The sequence below is a fragment of the Lepus europaeus genome, chromosome 7 (assembly GCF_033115175.1).
Source record: "Lepus europaeus isolate LE1 chromosome 7, mLepTim1.pri, whole genome shotgun sequence".
Lineage (NCBI taxonomy): Eukaryota > Metazoa > Chordata > Mammalia > Lagomorpha > Leporidae > Lepus > Lepus europaeus.
Window position 1 is genome coordinate 72,738,776 of NC_084833.1, and position 19,974 is coordinate 72,758,749.

General features: G+C 37.1%; 1 protein-coding gene across 3 annotated transcripts in view; it reads right to left on the minus strand.

The window, feature by feature from the left end:
• Window positions 1–19,974, minus strand: part of DLG2 (discs large MAGUK scaffold protein 2) — a 2,175,716-nt gene that overhangs the window by 174,146 nt on the left and 1,981,596 nt on the right. For all 3 annotated transcript variants that reach the window (XM_062196791.1, XM_062196793.1, XM_062196792.1), the window contains one exon: window positions 7,245–7,359. In XM_062196791.1, the coding sequence (XP_062052775.1) occupies window positions 7,245–7,359 (115 nt within the window). The remainder of the gene's footprint in view (window positions 1–7,244; window positions 7,360–19,974) is intronic.

Below are 19,974 nucleotides of genomic sequence, written 5' to 3' on the forward strand. Positions count from 1 at the left end.
CAAGCCAAGAGATACCTTGCATTCCAGCTAAATCATAAACTCTTTTACAATAAAACCTACTCTATAAAGAAGAGACAAATACACTAGATGGGCAGATGCCAACACAGGGACACAGGAGACATGAAGAAGGAAGGTAGCATGAAGTCTCCAAAAGAACAAAATACTCCAGAATTAGATCCTGACTGAAGGAAATCTCCAAAATGACCAATATATAATTCACAATGACCGTAAGGAAACTCAGTGAGATTCAAGAGAACGTTGACAGACAGATTAAAGAAATGAGGAAATCAATGAGTGACATGAATGAAAATATTATTAAGGAGACAGAACTCATTAAGAAGAATGAAACAGAAATTTTGGAGATGAACTCTTTAATCATTGAAATAAAAATACGATTTAGAGCTTTGACAGCAGAATAGGTCAAGTGGAGGAGAGAATTTCTGACCTCAAGGACAAGAATTTTGAAATAGCCCAGACAAAAATAAAGAGAAAAGAATTAAAAAGAATGAAGAAAGTCTACACAAAATATGGGATATATGTAATGACCAAATACTCATAGTTTAGGTATTCCTGAAGGGGAAGATAAGGAAAAAGGGGTTGAGAAACTGCTAAATGAAATAATAATTGAAAATTTCCCAAGTCTTAAGAGAGACATGAGCATTCAGATAAAAGAAGCTCAAAGAACTCTAAGCAGACTCAACCAAAAAAGGTGTTAGCCAAGGCATATTGTTATCAAATTGTCAAAAGTTAAAGACAAGGAGGGAATTCTAAAGATAGTAAGAGAAAAGCACCAAGTTACATATAAAGGAAAACCAATTAGATTAACATCAGACTTCTCAGTGGAAATGTGTCAAAGAGATTTCACAAATAAGACACAGTGTAAGCAAATAATGAAGGATAGAATTAAAAGGGAGAGAATGATCCTGCAGGGGAAGCAGGACACACAGCAGACTCATAGAATGGCAAACGCCCAAAACAGCACTCCGGCCTCATAATCAACCCTTGGGACATTCGGATCTGGCTAAAAGGTCCATGCGAGTCTCACAGGCATGGAAAGCCATGACACGGTGGCAAAAAACAATCTAAATGAAAGACCCTGGTGAACAAGACCCCAGCAGAAGGAACAGGCCATCAAGGAGAGAGGTGCCTTTCTCTGAAGGGAGGAAGGAACCTCCACTGTGACACGGCCTTAACTAAACAAGTTCAGAGTTGGTGAACTCAAGGGACTTCCATAGCCTAGACAGCTCATAGCAAGAGTCTCGGGTGATTGCTGACGTCATAAATAAGAGTGCCAATTGTTAAATCAACAACGGGAGTCACTGGGTACATGCTCCCCATGTAGGATGTCTGTCCTTAATGTGTTTTACTATGAAACTTAAAAACACTACTAGTTGAACAGTACCCTATACCTTGTGCGGTTGTGTGAGTGCAGCCTGTTGAAATCCTTGCTTAGTATATACTAAGTTGATCTTCAGTATATGAAGGTAATTGAAAATGAAACTCGATAAAGGGCGGGATGGGAGAGGGAGAGGGGAGGGCCACGGGAGGGAAGGAGGTTGGGGGGGAAGCCACACAATACAAAGTTGCACTTTGTAAATTCACATTTATGAAATAAAAAATAAAAAAATAAAAAAAATTTAAAAATATGTATACATATAAAAATATAAAAAAAAGATAGTAAGAGAAAAGCACCAAGTTACATATAAAGGAAAACCGATTAGATTAACATCAGACTTCTCAGTGGAAATCCTACAGGCCAGAAAAGAGTGTGATGATATATTCAAGGTCTTAAAAGAAAAAAAATTCCAACCGAGAATACTACAGCCAGTGAAGCTATCCTGTAAAAGTGAAGGAGAAATAAAGTACTTTCCAGATAAGCTTATAAGAAATTCGGAAGGACTTCCTGCATTAGAAGTAAACATGAAAACAAATGACACCATTAAATTCACTAACAGGGCAAGCACAGTCATTATCCAATCAACAAAATGAGATATCTTAGTTCTTATCTATCAATACTAATCTTAAATGCAAATGGATTAAATTCTCCAACCAAGACTTAGGTTGGCTGAATGGATAAAAAAACCAAGATGCCACTATATGATGCCTACAAGAAACTCACTTCACAAAGAAAGATATACACACAGAATGAAAGTGAAGGGTTAGAAAAAGATATACCAGGCAAATGGAAACCAAAAGCAAGCAGGTGTAGCTATCTTGATATCAGATAAAACACACTTTAAATCAAAAACTATAAAGAGATAACGAAAGACACTGTATTTTGACAAAAGGTTCAATTCAGCAAGAAGACATTATAATCATAAATATATACACACCCAAAATAAGACCAACCATATATATATATACAGAAAATACTATCAAACCTAAAAGAAGAGATAGACTCCAATACAAGAATAGTGGGTGACTTCAATATCCCACTCTCATCTATGGACAGATCATCCAGACAGAAAATCAATAAAGATACATTGGAATTGAAACACACTATTGAGCAAATGGACCTAACAGACATTTACAGGACATTTCACCCAACAGCTATAGGATACATTTTCTTCTCATCAGCACATGGAACATCTTCTAGGATAGACCATATATAAGGCCACAAATCAAGTCTCAGCAAATTTAAAAAGACTGAAGTCATACTGTGTATCTTCTTAGACCATAAAGGAATAAAACTAGAAATCAACAAGAAGAACAATAGAACACTCATAAATACTTGGGAATTAAACAATATGCTACTGGATGATCAGTGGGTCATGGAAGAAGTTAAAAATGAAATTAAAGATTTTCTTGAAATAAATGAAAATTAATACACAACATATCAAAACCTGTGGGACACAGAAAAAGCAGTATTAAGAGGGAAGTTTATAGTATTAAGTGCTTATATTTAAAAAAAAAATTTCTCAAATTAAAGATCTAATGATACATCTTGAAGACTTAGAAAAATAAGAATAAACCAAACCTAAAATCAGCAGGAAGTGATAATAAGCATCATAGCAGAAATAAATGAAACTGGAACTAAAAAAATACAAATGATCAACAAAATAAAAGAATTGTTTTCTTGAGAACAGAAACAAAATAGATAAATCTCTAGCCAGACTAACAAGGAAAAAAAGAAAAAAAATTCAAGTAAATACAATGAGACATGAAAAAGGAGACATTAGAACTGACAACAATGAAATACAAAGGTTCATAAGAAACTACTATGAAGAACTACATGCTAATAAACTGGAAAATCTCAAAGAAATGGATAAATTCCTGGACTCATAGAACCTACGAAGATTAAATCAAGAAGATATAGACAATGTAAATAGACCCAAAACAAGCAATGAGAATGAAACAGTAATCAAAAGTTTTCCATCAAGGAAAAGTCTAGGACCTGATGGTTTTACTACTGAATTCTACAAAACAAAGAGGAAGTAAGTCTCACACTCTTTAAATTATTCCAAAATACTGAACAGGATTAAACTCTGCCAAATTCCTTTTATGAAGCCAGCACTGAGTTGATACCAAAACTAACCAAAGACTCAACTTGAAAACTACAGACCTTTATCCTTAATGAACACAGATGCAAAGAGTTTCAACAAAATATTAACAAATCAAATCTAAAATCACATAAAAAGGTCATACATCACGATCAAGTGGGACTTATCCCAGAAATGCAAAGATGATTTAATATTCACAAATCAGTAAACATCATAAATCACATCAGTAGAATGAACAACAAAAACCACATGGTCATCTCAATTGATGTGGACAAAGCATTTGATAAGATTCAACACACCCTTTCATAATAAAAACCCCTCACAAGTTGGGTACAGAAAGATCATTTTCTCAAAATTATAAAGCTATATATCACAAACCAACAGCTAATATCATACTGAATGGGGAAATGCTGAAAGAATTTCCCCTCAGCTTGGGAACATGATAAGGATGTCCACTTTTTGCCACTCTTATTCAATATAGTACTGGAAGTTTTAGTGGGAGCAATTAGGGAGGAGAAAGAAATAAAGGGCATCAATATTGGAAAAGAGGAATCAAAATACCCATGTTTGCAGATGACATGTTGTACATCGAAAAACCTAAACACTCCGCCAAAAAGCTGTTAGAATTGATAAACCAATTCAGTAAAGTTGCAGGTTAGAAAATAAATAGGTCTGTTTAGATTGTCAATGGAAAAGAGCTCAGAAAGTAACTCACATACATACGGCCAACTGATTTTTGACAAAAGTGCTCAGACCATAAAGTACAGCAAGGATCTCTTCAATAATGGTGCTGGCAAAACTGGATTATATATGTAGAAGTACAAAATTAGATCCAAATCTCCCACTATATATAAAAATCAACTCAAGATGGATCAAAGACCTAAATTTAAACCTGAGACTATGAAGTTGCTGAAAGAAAATGTAAGGGAGGGGGCCGGCGCCGTGGCTCACTTGGTTAATCTGCCGCCTGTGGCTCCGGCATCCCATATGGGCGGGTTCTAGTCCCCGTTACTCCTCTTCCAGTCCAGCTCTCTGCTGTGGCCTGGGAAGGCAGTGGAGGATGGCCCAAGTGCTTGGGCCCCTGCACCCGCATGGGAGACCAGGAGGAAGCACTTGGCTCCTGGCTTTGGATCAGTGTAGCTCCGGCCGTAGTGGCCATTTGGGGAGTGAACCAACGGAAGGAAGACCTTTCTCTCTGTCTCTCTCTCTCACTGTCTAACTCTATCTGTCAAATAAAATAAAAAAAAAAAAAAAAAAAAAAAAGAAAAGAAAAGAAAAGAAAATGTAGGGGGAAAACTCCAAGACATTGGTATAGGAGACAACTTCTTGGGTAAGACCCCCAGAAACACAGGCAACAAAAGCAAAAACAAATGGGACTATATTGAAATCAGAGCTTTTGCACAGCAAAGGAAACAATCAATAGAATGAGAAAAATATTTGCAAACCACCTCTCCTACACAGGATTAATATCCCAAATGTATCAGCAACTTTAAAAATTCAACAAAACAACCAATCCAGTTGAGAAATAGGAGAATGACTTCAATTCTCAAAGGAAGAAAAACAAATGGCCAATAAATTATGAAAAAATGCTCTACATCAAGGAAATGCAAATTAAAACCACAATGAGATATCACATCTCCCCCCACCCCACACCCCACCAGAATGGCTGAAGTTCAAACACAGGGGCAAGGATGTGCACAAAAGGGAACACTTATACACTGCTGGTAGGAATGTAAATTAGTTCAGCCACTCTGGAAAACAGTGTGGAGATTTTGTAAAAAACTAGAAATAGATTAGCCATATGATCCAGAAATCCCACTACTGGGAATATATCCAAAAATGCTTGAACACAATGTATCAAAGAGATACCTGCTCCGCCATGTTCAGAGCAGCACTGTTCACAGTAGCCAAAATCCGGAATAAACCAAAGTGTTCATCAGAAGAGTGGATAAAGAAAATGTGGTATATATACATACACAATGGAATATTAGCTATAAAAAAGAAATTCTACCATTTGCTGCAAAATGGATGCAACTGGAGGACATCATATTGAATGAAAAAAGTTGGACCCAGAAAGACAGATACTGCATGTTCTCCCTTATATGTGAGAAGTAAAATTTAAAACACAAAAAAAGAAAGAAAAAAGATATGCCCACATACATCAGTATTGCTGCAAATATAGCTTTGTAAATCTTTGTTTTATACCTTTGTCAAACTAATGGTTAAGAATGCTATACTACTATAGTTTTAATGATCTGTGATTACTTTAAAATTTACTGTACATGGATGAAACAGTCATTTTTCCATTCAATTGTTGTTTATAGCTGTTGTCTGAACTACTACCAAACTAGGGTATTTTTGCTTTTTACTTGCCTTTTACTTTTTTCTTATTTGTTGAAGTATTAAGCCTTTTAACTGTAATGTAATTTTAAAATACATTATCTCAAAAACTAAAAAAAAAAAGACAGAAAATGAGGAGGAAAGAAGGCAGAGGAAGAGTGGGGGAGGGAGAAAGGGAAGGAGGAAGAGAATACCATTGTGTTCTTAGAATTGTATCTACAGATCACATTGAATTTGCTAAAAACTAACCAAAAATTAAAATAATTTAGAAAATAAGATAAAATATTTTTAAAATAATAAGATGGGGAAAATTATAAAAATGTAATAATTTTTTGAATAGCAGGATAATGGATTTTTAAACTGACCACACCACTAATCATATTGAAAATAAATTGTCTAAGCTCTCCTGAAAAAAAAAAAAATCTACTTCCTTCCAGAACCCTGCTCCTGGTTTGTCCTTGCTCTGCCACCTGATATATACAAAATAATTTTACAGCCAAACTAGAACCACAGTCAATTCAAGTGCACCATTTAGAATCTATAACATGTACCTCATGCCAAGAAAAGAAAATGAAATTTCAGATGAGGAGGATATGACCCAAATCTGGACTAGAGTGGGCAGTGGAGAATAAAATGGTGATGGGAATGTTTCTCCCATATGGAACATAGATTCATTTGACCATTGATTAGGCATGACCACCCTCCTTCCGGCTGTTAGGACTTACAGTATTTTAAAAGCATAGTAAGCAGTAACGAGGTTTGGAAGTTATATAGGAGGTTTGTGCTAGGAGGAATGTTAAAGCTGAGTTTTGATGGGTCTTACAGAGATGAAATGCTGGAGGGCATCTCAAGTGCAATCAATCATTATTTTTTTCTGGTAAGTTAATGAGTTTTGTCAGGCTAGAACAACTGATAATTAGTTGCCACAGAAGAAAGTCTTTCTACCAAAACTTGTTTAAAACACATGTAACTATTTAGAAGAATACTGCTGATTCCAAATCAATACATCCAAATTAATGCCATCAGTATCAAGCAGGTTAAGAGATGATACTTTCCTCCTAATTGCAGATGAGCAACTGCTCAGGGTTTTCATTCATGTATTCAATTTAAGACTTATCAAAAACAAAAATATCCCTTTTCACTATTTTCACTGCTACTTACACTAAAAACTTTACCCTGGGTTACAACATTTTCAAGAAGAATTTGATAAAAGCAGCGACCTCTAATTAATCTAATAACACCAAAAATTTCTTCAAAGTGTTAGAACTCAAGATTTTCCAATAATGTGCTGATGACCATGGACTAATTAGAACAGATGTTTCGTTGCTACAGGTGTTGCTTTGTTTCCCCAAGCTGGGTTGCTCAGAGAATGCAGATCAGAGTAAGAAGTGCTGCATTGCCTACCTGACATAGAGGGAGCGTTTCTGATTTGTTCGCAGGGACCCGGACCCGGAGCTCATGCTGTGGTTCATCATCTGCTCTCGTAGGTCATGGATTTTGGCCTCAAATCGAGCGTAATCTGGGGATGGAAACAGAGGTGGCAAATTTGGTTCGGTGCCTTCAGAGTTGGAAATGTTGCACAGCCACAGCAGCCCTTTGACCCTGTGGTGGGTCCCTTTGCCAAAGGAGCTACACAACTCAAGAATGGTGCGCTTGCTTACTATTATTTATTCAAGGACACTCACAAGAGGAAAAAGATAAATCAGTTACTTAGCAAAGGTTACCTGGAAAACACATGCCATCACATTTCCAACCTGTGAAAAGTCTCTTAGGGGAGAAATAGGTGTGATTATAAACAGGCAACACAAAGTATTCTTGTGGTAAAAGAATTGTTCTCTAATTTGACTGTACTGGTGCATATAAGTAGGGCACATGTTAGAAAATTACAGAGAACTAAACACACATACACACACACACACACACCACAAATCAGTAGAAGTAAATCTGGGGAAATCTGCCTAAGATTGATAGTTTGTGAATAACAATATCCTGATTGTGATCACCTGCAAAAATTTTGCAAAATGTAACTGTAAGTGGAAACTGAGTAAAGGGTACAGGAAGTCTCCCTGTATTATTTCTTACAATTGCATGTGAATCTATTATTATCTCAAAATTAAAAATTAAAAATTTATTTAAAAAAAAGCAAAATTTAAAAGTCAAAGAGTTCCCATACATAGGGTATTGAGGAGCATCTCCAATTACCTTTTAGTCCAGAGAATCAAGTGTTGGTGACAGATAGTGGAAGAAATGCCATTTGATTTAACTGTGTTTATTCTGTGTATGTGTCTGTGGAGGGGAGTGGGGGCTGCCAGAATTTGATCATTTGGGATCAGACATTAATTTTGCCCCACAACTTTGTCTGCATGTCAAACTTCATCAATTCTAAGATGCACAATGTGTTTAAATCAGCTTCTCAGGAGGTTAGGGTTAAAAATATGGGTAGAAAAAATTGTCATATTGAATACATTTTAGAAACACTAAAAAAAGGGTGCAAAATATCTAAGAAATAGATATCATATCATGCTAATTTTTCATAGGAGAAAATTTTTTCTATGTCAGCCTAATAAAAATAAAGTACAAATAGGTTTAAAGTATACTTATTATCACAATCAGCATGTGAAAAGAAATAGCTTTTGAAATTTCAATATTCTTGACCATGACATAGAAATTTTTTTAAATTATTTCCTTGGCAGAGCAGTATTTTGCTCTGAGAAAATTCAGAAAGTGAGAGCCTTAGATTTTTCCTGGATAAATTTGAAAATTTTAATTCATTTGCAAATGGTTCCTTTAATTACAAATAAATTCACTCTGAAGAATTTTAATAGAGGTCTCCAGTACATTTTGACAATTTGATTTTCAACTCAATTTATTCAGAGCTTTTCATGACTGCAAGGATCACTAAATGAATGTAATACAAAATTAGACATTTGCAGTGTTTCAAATTCTTTATAATAAACAATCCATAAAGTTAAATTTCAATTTACTGAATATTTATTGGTAAATGTAGGATAGGGTTTTCTAAAAGATTTGACATTGGTTTTCAACAATAATCAGTAGGATAATAAAGTCAGAATGTTAAATATATTTCAAATTTACTGAAGTCATAAAACTTGGTTGGAAATTTCTGATGCTTAAGCAAGGTTTGGTATTATCTAGATTTGGAAGGCTTCCTATTAAAACTCAGCTTTGACTAATTCTACACTAAATCATTAAATAAGTATGGCACATATTTAACCACATCTTTAATGTAAACACAATTTATTTCATTCCATTTTACCACAGAGAAAACATTTATTTCAAACCATAGATATGATACTGTATGTGATTTACATTATTTTGATCAAGTCATATTTTCTTGATAGCCTAAAAAACCATTAACATTCATTGCTGGCCACATGGATGTTGCAAGATTTGAACTATATAGGAAAATGCACAGAAAATTGGGAAGACTTCATCTCTTATGCCTTTTCTCACCTTCTAACTCTTGGTGCTTTTTTGCCCTACAGATACTCTAGATGTGCAGATAGCTCTTTGCTGGATATAAATGTGTGTGTTAATAGGCATGTGTTTGTGGGTCCTTAAGACCATAACTATACACTGCATTTAGATTTTTTTTTATTTTTTTCTAATACTGGAAGTTGAATCTTTTCCACCTCTACCAAACACATAACTTTTTAATCTTAATTTTATTCCATAATTTAGATCAATTTATTTAATAGTTTTCTTATCATTAGATATTTAAGCCAGTACAGCTTTTTTGCTACTATAACCTGGAATCTCAGTGTGCCTGTTTATGGTAGGTTGGTAGAGAACTGAAAATCCCTTCCCCACCTTCCCCACTGGCATTGCTCGGAGAAGAACATGATCTGGTCTGGGATAGGAAAGCAGAAACTCTTGGCTACTTCTGATCCATGACCTATACTGCTACTTGCTGACTGCCAGGTATCACCCCTGAGCACTATTAAATCTCCCATCTAGAGAGAAGGGATTCTTCTCTTTACAGTGTTGATGACTTCACTCCCGGCATTAAGTGTGAAGTTCCCTTAAGTCACCAGAAATGTCTAATTTGGTGCCAGTCCCTCTATTTGACTACTTTGCTACCTTATTGTATTTCTCACAGCAACTTAGCGATTTGTGCAAGTTGTCCACCTCCCATACTGGACTGAATTCTTTGAGGGCAGAAGCCATGTCTTACTATCCTTGGCATTCCCTATTTCTCATTTAGTTTCTGACATTCAGGAGGTATTCAATAGTAAGTGCTCAGTAAGCATATTCTGAATGAATGCATGAATGAATCATGAGTGTGGGAGTGAGCAGAATGATTAGATGAATTCAGTTTTAAATGGCTGCAGGTATTGAAATTGCCAATTTGCAATGTTATTTTTTACAATAAAGGCAACATATACATCTCCTGTAATACCACTTGCACAAAGAATGAATAGTCTAATTTCAAGGTCTTATTTCTGTAAAATTACTACTACTTCCAAATATCTGTGTTATTTTAAAAAATGAATTATTTATTTATATGAATGGAAGAGGTACAGAGAGAAGGAGAAGGAGGTGAAGGAGGAGAAGGGGGAAGAGGAGAATGAGGAGGAGGAGGAGGAAGAAGAAAAAGAAGAGGAGGAGGAGGTGATAGAGGAGGAGGAAGAAGAAAAAGAAGAGGAGGAGGAGATGATAGAGGAGGAGGAGCAGAAGCAGAGGAAGAGGAGGAGGAGGAGGAGGAGGAGGAAGAGGAGGAGAAAAAGGAGAAATCAATATTTTATCTTCTGGTTCATTCCCAAATAACCACAACAGCCTGTTTGGGCCAGACTGAAGTCAGGAGCTGGGAACTCCATTCTAGTCTTCCATATTGTGGCAGGGGCCCAAGTATTTGGGCCATGTTCCACTGCCTTCCTGGGTGCATTAATAGGGAGCTGTATTGTTAACAGAGCAGCTAGGTTTCGACCATTTGGGATGCTGGCATGCCAAGTGGCTTAACCCACTGTACCACAACACTGTGACCTCCACCTCGCCCATGTTATTTTTATCATTCTCTGTGCAATCTCTATTTTCTTCCCATTTCAGTTATGTCAGACATTGGAAACAGTTCTGTGATTCTTAACCTGCAGTCAATTAGCACTTTCTTAATGCTGACAAGGGCTCTTGTAGCTGTCACACTTCATATATATCAGCAGAATACTTCCCTTAATAACAAATTATATTTGTCTTACTGCATGGTTGATTAGATATCCAAAAGTGTTTTGTGCCATTTTAAGAGTGTTTGCACCATATTCTACAATGTTTTAATTCCCCACTATGGATGGCTTAGATTGCATTTGCCTTCATTGGAATCCACCCTGTCTTCAATTTTTCTGCTTTGGCACTCATCTTAATCAAATATGTTGTGTTCAAAGGCACTTATCCTTCTCTTTGCTCCTTTTTCTTATTTGAAAAATAAAATGTAGGTACAAGGAATTTAATTAGAGAAAAAACAATGAGGTCTGGGTTTAAAAATACAAAGTAGGGGTGTGTGTGTATGTGTGTGTACACTCACATGTGTGTAGGGGGAGAGAGGAGCTCTGTCTCCAGCTGCTTGCATATAAGTTAGAAACGCTCTATAAATAAATAGGAAATGTTACAAAAATAGTGCAGTATAAATTTTGTTTTAAAACTTTGAAAATTACATTTTCAACAAGTTAAAGCACAAAAATCTACCACAACCATTTGATGTTAGTCACTTTTCTTTTCCCCAAAAATTTCAGTCATTCCTCTCATCTCTTTTTGGAACAATTTTCAATAAATTTCTAACATGTTTTCTTGATTCTACAACTCAGGAGTACATTCACATGAGATTTTTAAAATGCTCCAATATTTATATCCTCTAAGGGGCAATTCATGATTACTGAGTCCATTTAATGGGCTAGGATCTATACTACATACTTTATAAAAATTATATTATCCCTCCAAGAAAGCTCTGAGATAGGGTACATTATTTTAGAGATGAGGAATCAGGTTTAGAGAGGTTAACCAATTTCATCAAATACACCGAGCTTCTAGGTGACAGTGATCATTGGACACAGAGGTAGGATTCAACTTTGGATTTCTGTGACATCATTCTGTTCCCATTACATCACAATGCCTATGATACCTTTAGATTGCAAGGCCTTCTGAGGTCTCCATGCCTCCCTCTTGACATCTTGTCCTTCCCTTCATCTACTGTGATCATTTTATGTGTTTGGTCTCCTCTTCCCCATGGTAAGCTCCATGTATAGTTGGGATGCCTCACTCCTCTGCTTCTCAAACCTCAGGGTCTATCATTCCACCTTCTCTACATGCAGCACTCTATTCAGCACTTGGCAGAAAGTTTTGAACAAGACACAACTGAAAGAATTTGCTCCCAGAATGGGATGGTGACGAGGACACACTGTTGAGGTGGGGAATGATATTAAAGCAGCAGCATCTTACTCTGTCTTGCTTTGCATGGCATGACATAGGTGTTTGGTAAATGCCTTTTAAATGACAAATTACCTTTATGTTTCTTGGGGTTTTCTTCTGTAACAAGAAGAAGAATAAAAACTAAATCCTGAGAAAATTGGTCAGGGAAGTTTCTAGAACCATAGCTTCCAGTGAGCTCTTTTTCACTTTCTACATATGATAAGTTTTGTTCAATGCTTCCAAAAGTCATACCCTTTTTTGTGCCAAATAAAATGGAAACCTGTATCCATTACTAGGATCCCCTGGTACAGCCTAACTGTACCTAATATGAATTGATGTCCCTACCAAGCCATACTTTTAAACATCTGGCACCAAGATGGAACTTCTATTTTGCTGGGTAACTTCTAAATGAATCCTCAAAGTCCTCACAAATCCACGGTAGCTTGAAGCACAGGAGAACTATGCCCAGTTTCAAAGCTGCTGCTGTTTTCAGGAATGTTGTTGACCTCAACCATCAGTATTGTCTCGAGACTCTGAACTCCTGACGGATACTTGGGTGGAGTAAAGGCAAGGGTGTAAACACGCACTGTGCAGTGAGAGCAGGGTCTGCCATGGACATGTTAGCTTCACAGTTTGTCAATGGTGAGTAAAGAATGCAAATCCATCCTTCCATTCACACAGGACAGGAGGCATCGCCTTGATCAAGATGGCTAGAGTTGTTTATTGCAGTAGGACTATTGTACCATATGGGCACTGGTTCAAGTCCCAGCTGCTCTACTTCGGATTCAGCTCTCTGATACTGCATCTGGGAAAATAGCAAAGGATGGCCCAAGCGCTTGGGCCACTGTCATCCATCTAGGAGGCCTAGATGAAGCTCCCAGCTCCTGGCTTTGGCCTGGTCTAGAGCTGACTGCTGTGGCCATTTGGGGAGTGAAGCAGAATTGAAGATTCTCTCTCTCTCTTTCTCCTCTCTCTCTAACTTTGCCTTTTGGGTAAATGAAAAACACTTAAAAACAAAATCTGTGTTGATGAAAGCTATTCAACTGCTCCTGTCTTTGGCTCTCAGATGGCCTCTGTCAGTTCTGAGAGAAGGAAGCAAGTACAGTGGATTAGACTATAGCACGAGGCCATGAGCAAGCCCTCCCTCAAGTTGAGCTAGTGGGCATCATGCCCCTCCTCAGTCATGACTTCATTCAGTGGTCTCGCAGTTGTCAGTTACTTGGGGAAGCAGTGAGGAGAAGGAATAGAGCTAGGAACTCTAAGCTAGACGATCAGCTTTTAATTTTAATGCTGTCTTTTATTATCAATGGGGTCTTGGGGAGTTGCAGAGCCTCAGTCTGTTCTTCTGCAACTTCTGAATCACCCAGCAAAGTGGTTTTGAGAATCAAGATGATATTCAACAGGAAGTGTCGTGTGAATTTAAAACAGTTGTTGTTATTACTGTCCTAGCTCCTGTCTGGACAAATGCAAACCCAGTCCTTACGGGCACTAATGATAACAGCACTCTCTCTATATTTAGTCTTTAGGAACATGTGTGCAGCTTTAACAACAAGCGGCAAAATCAATGGGCTGTAAGCAAGGTTCTGCACATCCCAGTGACAGAGGCTGCTTTCCTGCTGAGTTATCCATTTCCATGCCACAGAGGGAACTAGTTTGAAGAAACTCCCTACTGGAGACCTGAGATGCTTTAACTACATGGGCTTGAACCAGAAGTTCTTGGTACTTTATAAGCTGAAGAAGTTTAAGCTTTTCAGCGCCTTCCAATGGGGCTGGGAAAATGTCAGTGTTGTACAGCCTAAAAGGGTCACGATATTATTTACCTGGGGATAACCCTCATTGTCAAAAGGACCGAGGGAGGGTGTATGGGAAACATGAAGCAGGAATAGTTTACATCCATTCTTAGCGCAATGTCTGATCACTGCTCCAGGGAGGACCAATTGGGAATGCTTTCATTATTTTGGGGGGAAATATCTGTCTTATTTATTTAGTAAACATTTCTTCAGGATTTATTACAGGCCAAGTGCAATATAATTCTGAGGATACTGGACAGGTTGTTGCCTCAAGGGACTCTCAGGCTAATATATATATATATATATATATATATATACTTATATATATACATGTATATATATGTATATAAGTGTGTCATATATATACTTATATATGTGTGTGTACATATATATATATATATATATTTGCTTTTAATCTTCTAGTTTCTGGTGAATATAAAAAGAGTATCTGCCATTGAAATATCTACTCCCTGAAAGGAGTATCAAGTGCTTTGCAGATAGTAATAAGATTTCCATAAGCAGTCCTAAGATGGAAAGAAGCAAATAGTCAAGTAATATTACAATGCATAAATTGAGGCAGACTTCCAAATCTGTGTGGAAAACTACCTGGTTACTCATGGAATAAGAAGAACAGCTAGAGTTTTAAAGTGGTACTCTGGGATCAGGGTTTCTAGGTTTGAATCCTGGCTATGAGAGATGCTGGGAAAACCCTTCACACACTATTTCTTCATTTGTAAGGCAGGGAAATCATCCCTGCCCCTATACCACATTGTGCTAAATATCTACAGTAAACATCATTTTCATTATTCTAAACACTATTGATTTTTAAAGCACCATCCACTAATAATGGCATATTTTTGGAGAGAATAGACAAAAACTCATTCTGATTTCAAGAACAAAATGTGTTTTTTGTAGAAAAAGGAAGATGTATGTTTTCCAAGTTATGTAATACAGTAATTAACAATGTTTAAAAACATAAAATTTCAAACATAGATTATTTCTCTTTCTCCACTAGGCTCCCAACCAAACATCACATATAGGAGAATGATCCACAGAACACCAATCTCACCTTAAGTTCGAGAGGCAATACTTTGACAAAATGCTTTCATACAATGATAGAAAAGTAACTTTATTTACTTGGAGCTCAGAGAATATTCAGTTGTCCCTGTTTGCCCCTCTTTTTTCCAGTTGTTCTGGGATTTCAGAGCCAGGCAGGCACAGAGGAGAGCCTAGCCATACATATGGTGCTAAGCCTCACAGGGACACCTAGAACTTTCTCACCCTGGGTGCTTCTTGTAGTGGTGCGCAGAAGGGTGTTGTGTTTAGGAACTACTTAGGAAAAGGCTTTCCTCCAAGAAATACATCAGAATGCCCACCTGCTGTTAAAAAAGCTGACTCTGGCCACTGGAAGTGGTTTTCATGGATCTCCCCAGGATGGTGAGCCTGTCTAAAGGATTTTACTAGTGTTTTACCTCAACCTCAGACTTAGCTCACTTCTCACTTGGCAAACCTGCTTTGGCACTGAACTGTTGACATGGAATTTTCCACTGCTAAAGATTTACAGATGTTGTTTGGTTTATTTCAGATCCAACTTGTGTGTGTGTATGTGTGTGTGTGTGTGAGAGAGAGAGAGAGAGAGAGAGAGAGAGAGAGAGAGAGAAATAGACACATAGACTACAAATTAATCAGAATATACAACATTCACTAGAAATGCTATACAACAGAGTGCATCTGCTATCTTTTGGGCACTCCACAAAGAAAGAGGACTGCTACCTCTATCTTTTCTGCATGTCTGGTGAACTCAGTTATGGACACAACAATCCCCTAGTCCTTGGCACAGTGTGGCACACACTTATCAGTTAATGAATGCTCTATGAATGTTTACTGAATTGAGTGAGCTAAATGAAGACTTCAGGGAAAGACAATTCATCCTGCAGAGTGTTAGACCTACCACAAAGTAAATCAATCCTTAGAATATTTCTTAATAACACAATGAATTAAGGTGTATATTTCTCCATTTTCCCTTCCTTTCTTACCCCTCTGTTTTTAGGAGAATTAGAGTCATTTGTTTAGACTAGAAAAATTTTCTGCAGTTTTGCTGGAGAAACTTTAAAGAGGTATCATCCAAACACTCAAGAATTTTTTAATGAAGTAAACTTGATAGGCAAACAACAATCCAAATCCCCAACCACTATTCCATACAATATGCGTATTAAGTCTGAAAATTAGATACATCAAATTTCAATTTGGCTTCATGCAAGCTTTGTTTTATGGGTTCATAAAGAAATATTTTCTTTGATTATTGGGATTCTTGCAAAGTGGAATCAGCACAGACACTTCCCGAACTTGGCAAAGCCTGTTTTCCGGGTGATGAGGAATCATCTTATATAGTAAGTGACTTTTTTAAAGACTCTTGAGATAAATATGCTCTGAATTAGATTCTTAAATCTACCACTGATTCTCAGTATATTTTGTGAAAGTTGCTCAACCTGGAGGAGAAGATCTGTTTTTCTCATTGATACAAAAAAAAAAATTTACTTGATCAGATTTTTTTCAAAAGTAAATGTGATAGTAAAAGGCATAACTCAGTGACAGGAATAGAGAAAGTGCTCAATAAATAGAAAAATAAAAAAATGAAGGTCTCTTGAAGCTTCATATTTTTTTCTGTAAAATGGAGATAGTATTAATCCCTTACTTACAGTACAAGGCTGTTGAATCAAATGAAGAAATGCATAAAAATGTTTGATAAACTGAATAGTACAAGGTGAGCAGAAAGTGATGATAAAAATGACTCACACCAATATAGCTTTAAAAAATGCTAGCCTGTCTAGAACACTTCCTCAGTATCTGAAATTTATTTCTGAAGCTGTGGAATTTGATTTCTGTATTGGTTTTGGAAATCAAGCCACACAAGGCCTTGTGCATGAGGATAAACGTGAAACTCTACAGCGGAAAAATGGAAACTTCAGACATTACTAGGGCTTAGTCACGGGTGATTTTCTTTAAGCATTTAGCCAGTGAGTTGGATGAAAGTCGGAGTGAGGATGCACAGGCTGTAGTTTAACTGGTGTGATTCACAGCTCATGGTGTACATGAAGGAACAAGGAGCTATGCTTTCTAATTTAAGGAATAGTGCTTAAGACTGCATCCAACTAGATAAGAAAACCTTCCTTGGTGAACATAAATATTAAATCTTGCTGTATTTGTCCTTTTTTGTTTGATACAAAAACCATGAAGCTAGGGGCAGGCATTTGGTAAAGCAGTTAAGAAGCTGCTTGGGACCCCCACTTGCCATGTTGGAGTGCCTGGGCTTGAGTCCTGGCTCTTCCTCTGATTCCAGCTTCCTGCTAATGGGTACCCAATGAGGGAGCAGGTGAAGATTCAAGTAGTTGGGAGACCTGAGTGTTGTGGACATCTGAAGAGTGAACCAGCAGATGGGAGATTTTTCTCTGTGTCTCTGCCTCTTAAATAAATAAAACTTTTTAGAAATTAATTTGTCATATGTTGATTTCATTTTGTTCCAGTAAATTCTCAGGAGTGGGATGGCTGGGTCATATGGGGGATGGTTAAGCTTGTTATAAAATAAACTGCAAGTATGTCATTGTAAAAATTAAAAGAAAAAATAAGGAAGGAAGGAGCAGGGAGGGTGGGCATGTGGGCAGGAGGAAGGGTAGGGTGGAAAGTATCATCATGCTCTTAAATCTGTATATATGAAATACATGAAATTTGTATTATATAAATAGACAGTTAGCAGAAAGAAACAAATTAAAAAAATCATGGAGCTAAGGGCTATAATAATGATGTTCAAGCTTCCTGTGCTCTATAATAATAACCAGATCTTGTCCAGTGAAAACGGTTATATTCTTGCCTGGTTATAGAGCAGGGCAGATAAGGGAGCTAAAGCAATTCCAGCTCTAGAGATAGGTAGGCTGGAAGTTACCTTGGGTATAGCATGAGGAATGCAAATAATTTGAAATATTTTCATGACATTCCTGTTGGATTTTTTCTCTTACAGCATTTTGATACTTATGTATGCCTATTATCTAGGAGGGTAATGCAATATTCCTAGGTAAGTATAGAAACAATGGGAAGAACACATAGAGACAAAGGAAGCTCAGAGAGGCTAGCCAATTTATCTAAGGTCACACAGCAATTCTGGGCCAGGAACTCAAATTTTCTAGTCCCAACCTTATTCTGTACTTTTCCCCTACCTCCTATTGATTTGCTACTTTCCTCTGCAAGTGACTGCTATTTTCTCTTTTGCTTCTGAGTGTACATGTCCATGGCTACCTCAGACTGGCTTGCTCACCCTAAGTAACCTTTTAACAGCCAATTTCTGATACAACTATAGATTCATATCTACAGTGAATTCTACAGTGAATTGGTTAAGTCAAAATATAAGATTTGCATTGTCTTCCCAGTGTACTCTCAAAATGAAAGCTTCTCAAATGTCTTTAGTGTGATTCTGTGCTTTAAGACTGAAAGTGAGTAGGGGAGTACGGCCTATGCAAGTTCTTGCTGGTTGTGCACACTTGAGGCTGACTGGCAGGTTCATGTTGTAGCACCATGTCCAGTGAGCACAGAGCACGTACCAGGACTGAGGTGAGATAGGACGCTCAGGAAGGGAGCAACCAGTCCTTCACCCTGGTACCCCTGAATATCAGTGTGGAGCAGGATTCCCAACAGTATCTGCAAATAGCAGGGCCATGTGGCAGCAGAGAAACATAAGGCAAAGGGCATGAGCTGATCACAAATCTAAACCTATATAACTTAGTATGCTGGCTGTTCTCCTTGAAAGCATACATTTCTTCCTTTTTTGAGTAACAACCACGGTGAAGTCTTGTGCTAGACACCTGTGATGTAATGATTAAAATGTGGCCCTGGCCCTCGTAGACTTTCCATTAGAATTACCTAACACTCATCGATTGCCACAGAAAAGACAGTTCTAGAACTGGCTCTAGCCTCTTGCTTAAATGCTGCCAGCAGTTCTTAATAAAGGCCAGAAGTCCTTACCTGATTCTTCAGCCCTGTCTCTTTCTTGGTCTCCCCTCCCTTTTGGTTCCCTCAGAGTCTACGTTTTGGAAGTTTCTCAGTTCTACTGTCTCCCAACTTGAAAACATTACCCAGTGCTGTTTCCTCTGCTTGGAATACCTTTGTAGTTTTCATCTAGCTTCTTCAGCCTTTCTATTTTATCTTTTTTTCTTCTTCTTTTTAACACCACTTCCTTTGGCACCTCACCGAGCTATGATAGGTTGGTTCCGCATTGAAATGCCGCAAATATATTTCCTTTTCATCAATCATCATACATGTAACTGTTTAGTTTCTGTAAGTATTTGCATAATATTTGTGAGACACTTAGGAGGCACTTGGTGAGTGGGACTGCTGGTGAGTGGGACTGCCGGTGGTGGCCATCTTCTCTCACCCTGATAAAAACAAATGATCTAACGATTTTGAAAATGTTGAGAGTTTAGTAAGTATTTTCTATTCCTGTGCATGTCTCATACTAAAGTAGTTTTTTTTTTTTTTTCAAATGAGGTGAAAGGAAGAATCACCTGATGAACAGATTGACAGAATTACTTACCTTTAACTTACTTCTCAACATAATTATCTATTTCTGGATCCTCAAATTACTCAGCCAGATTCTTCTTCAATCCTAAGATTACCTTTTATGCCTTAATGTGCTATATATGTTCTTAGTTGCTATCTTAATATTATAGGTATTATACGGTATGCAGCTAGAAAAATCACATAATGGAAACTTAAATGTAGCCCCTTAACATACATCAGAAGCGAATAGAGCTTTTTTAGGGCATTATATGGTAACAATTTCATGCTCAGTTTAACTATTTTCATGGCTGAGAAAAAAATATTTTGCTTATTCAGTAATTATTTTTCTATAAAAGTATTCCCCTGACTGTTGGCAAAAA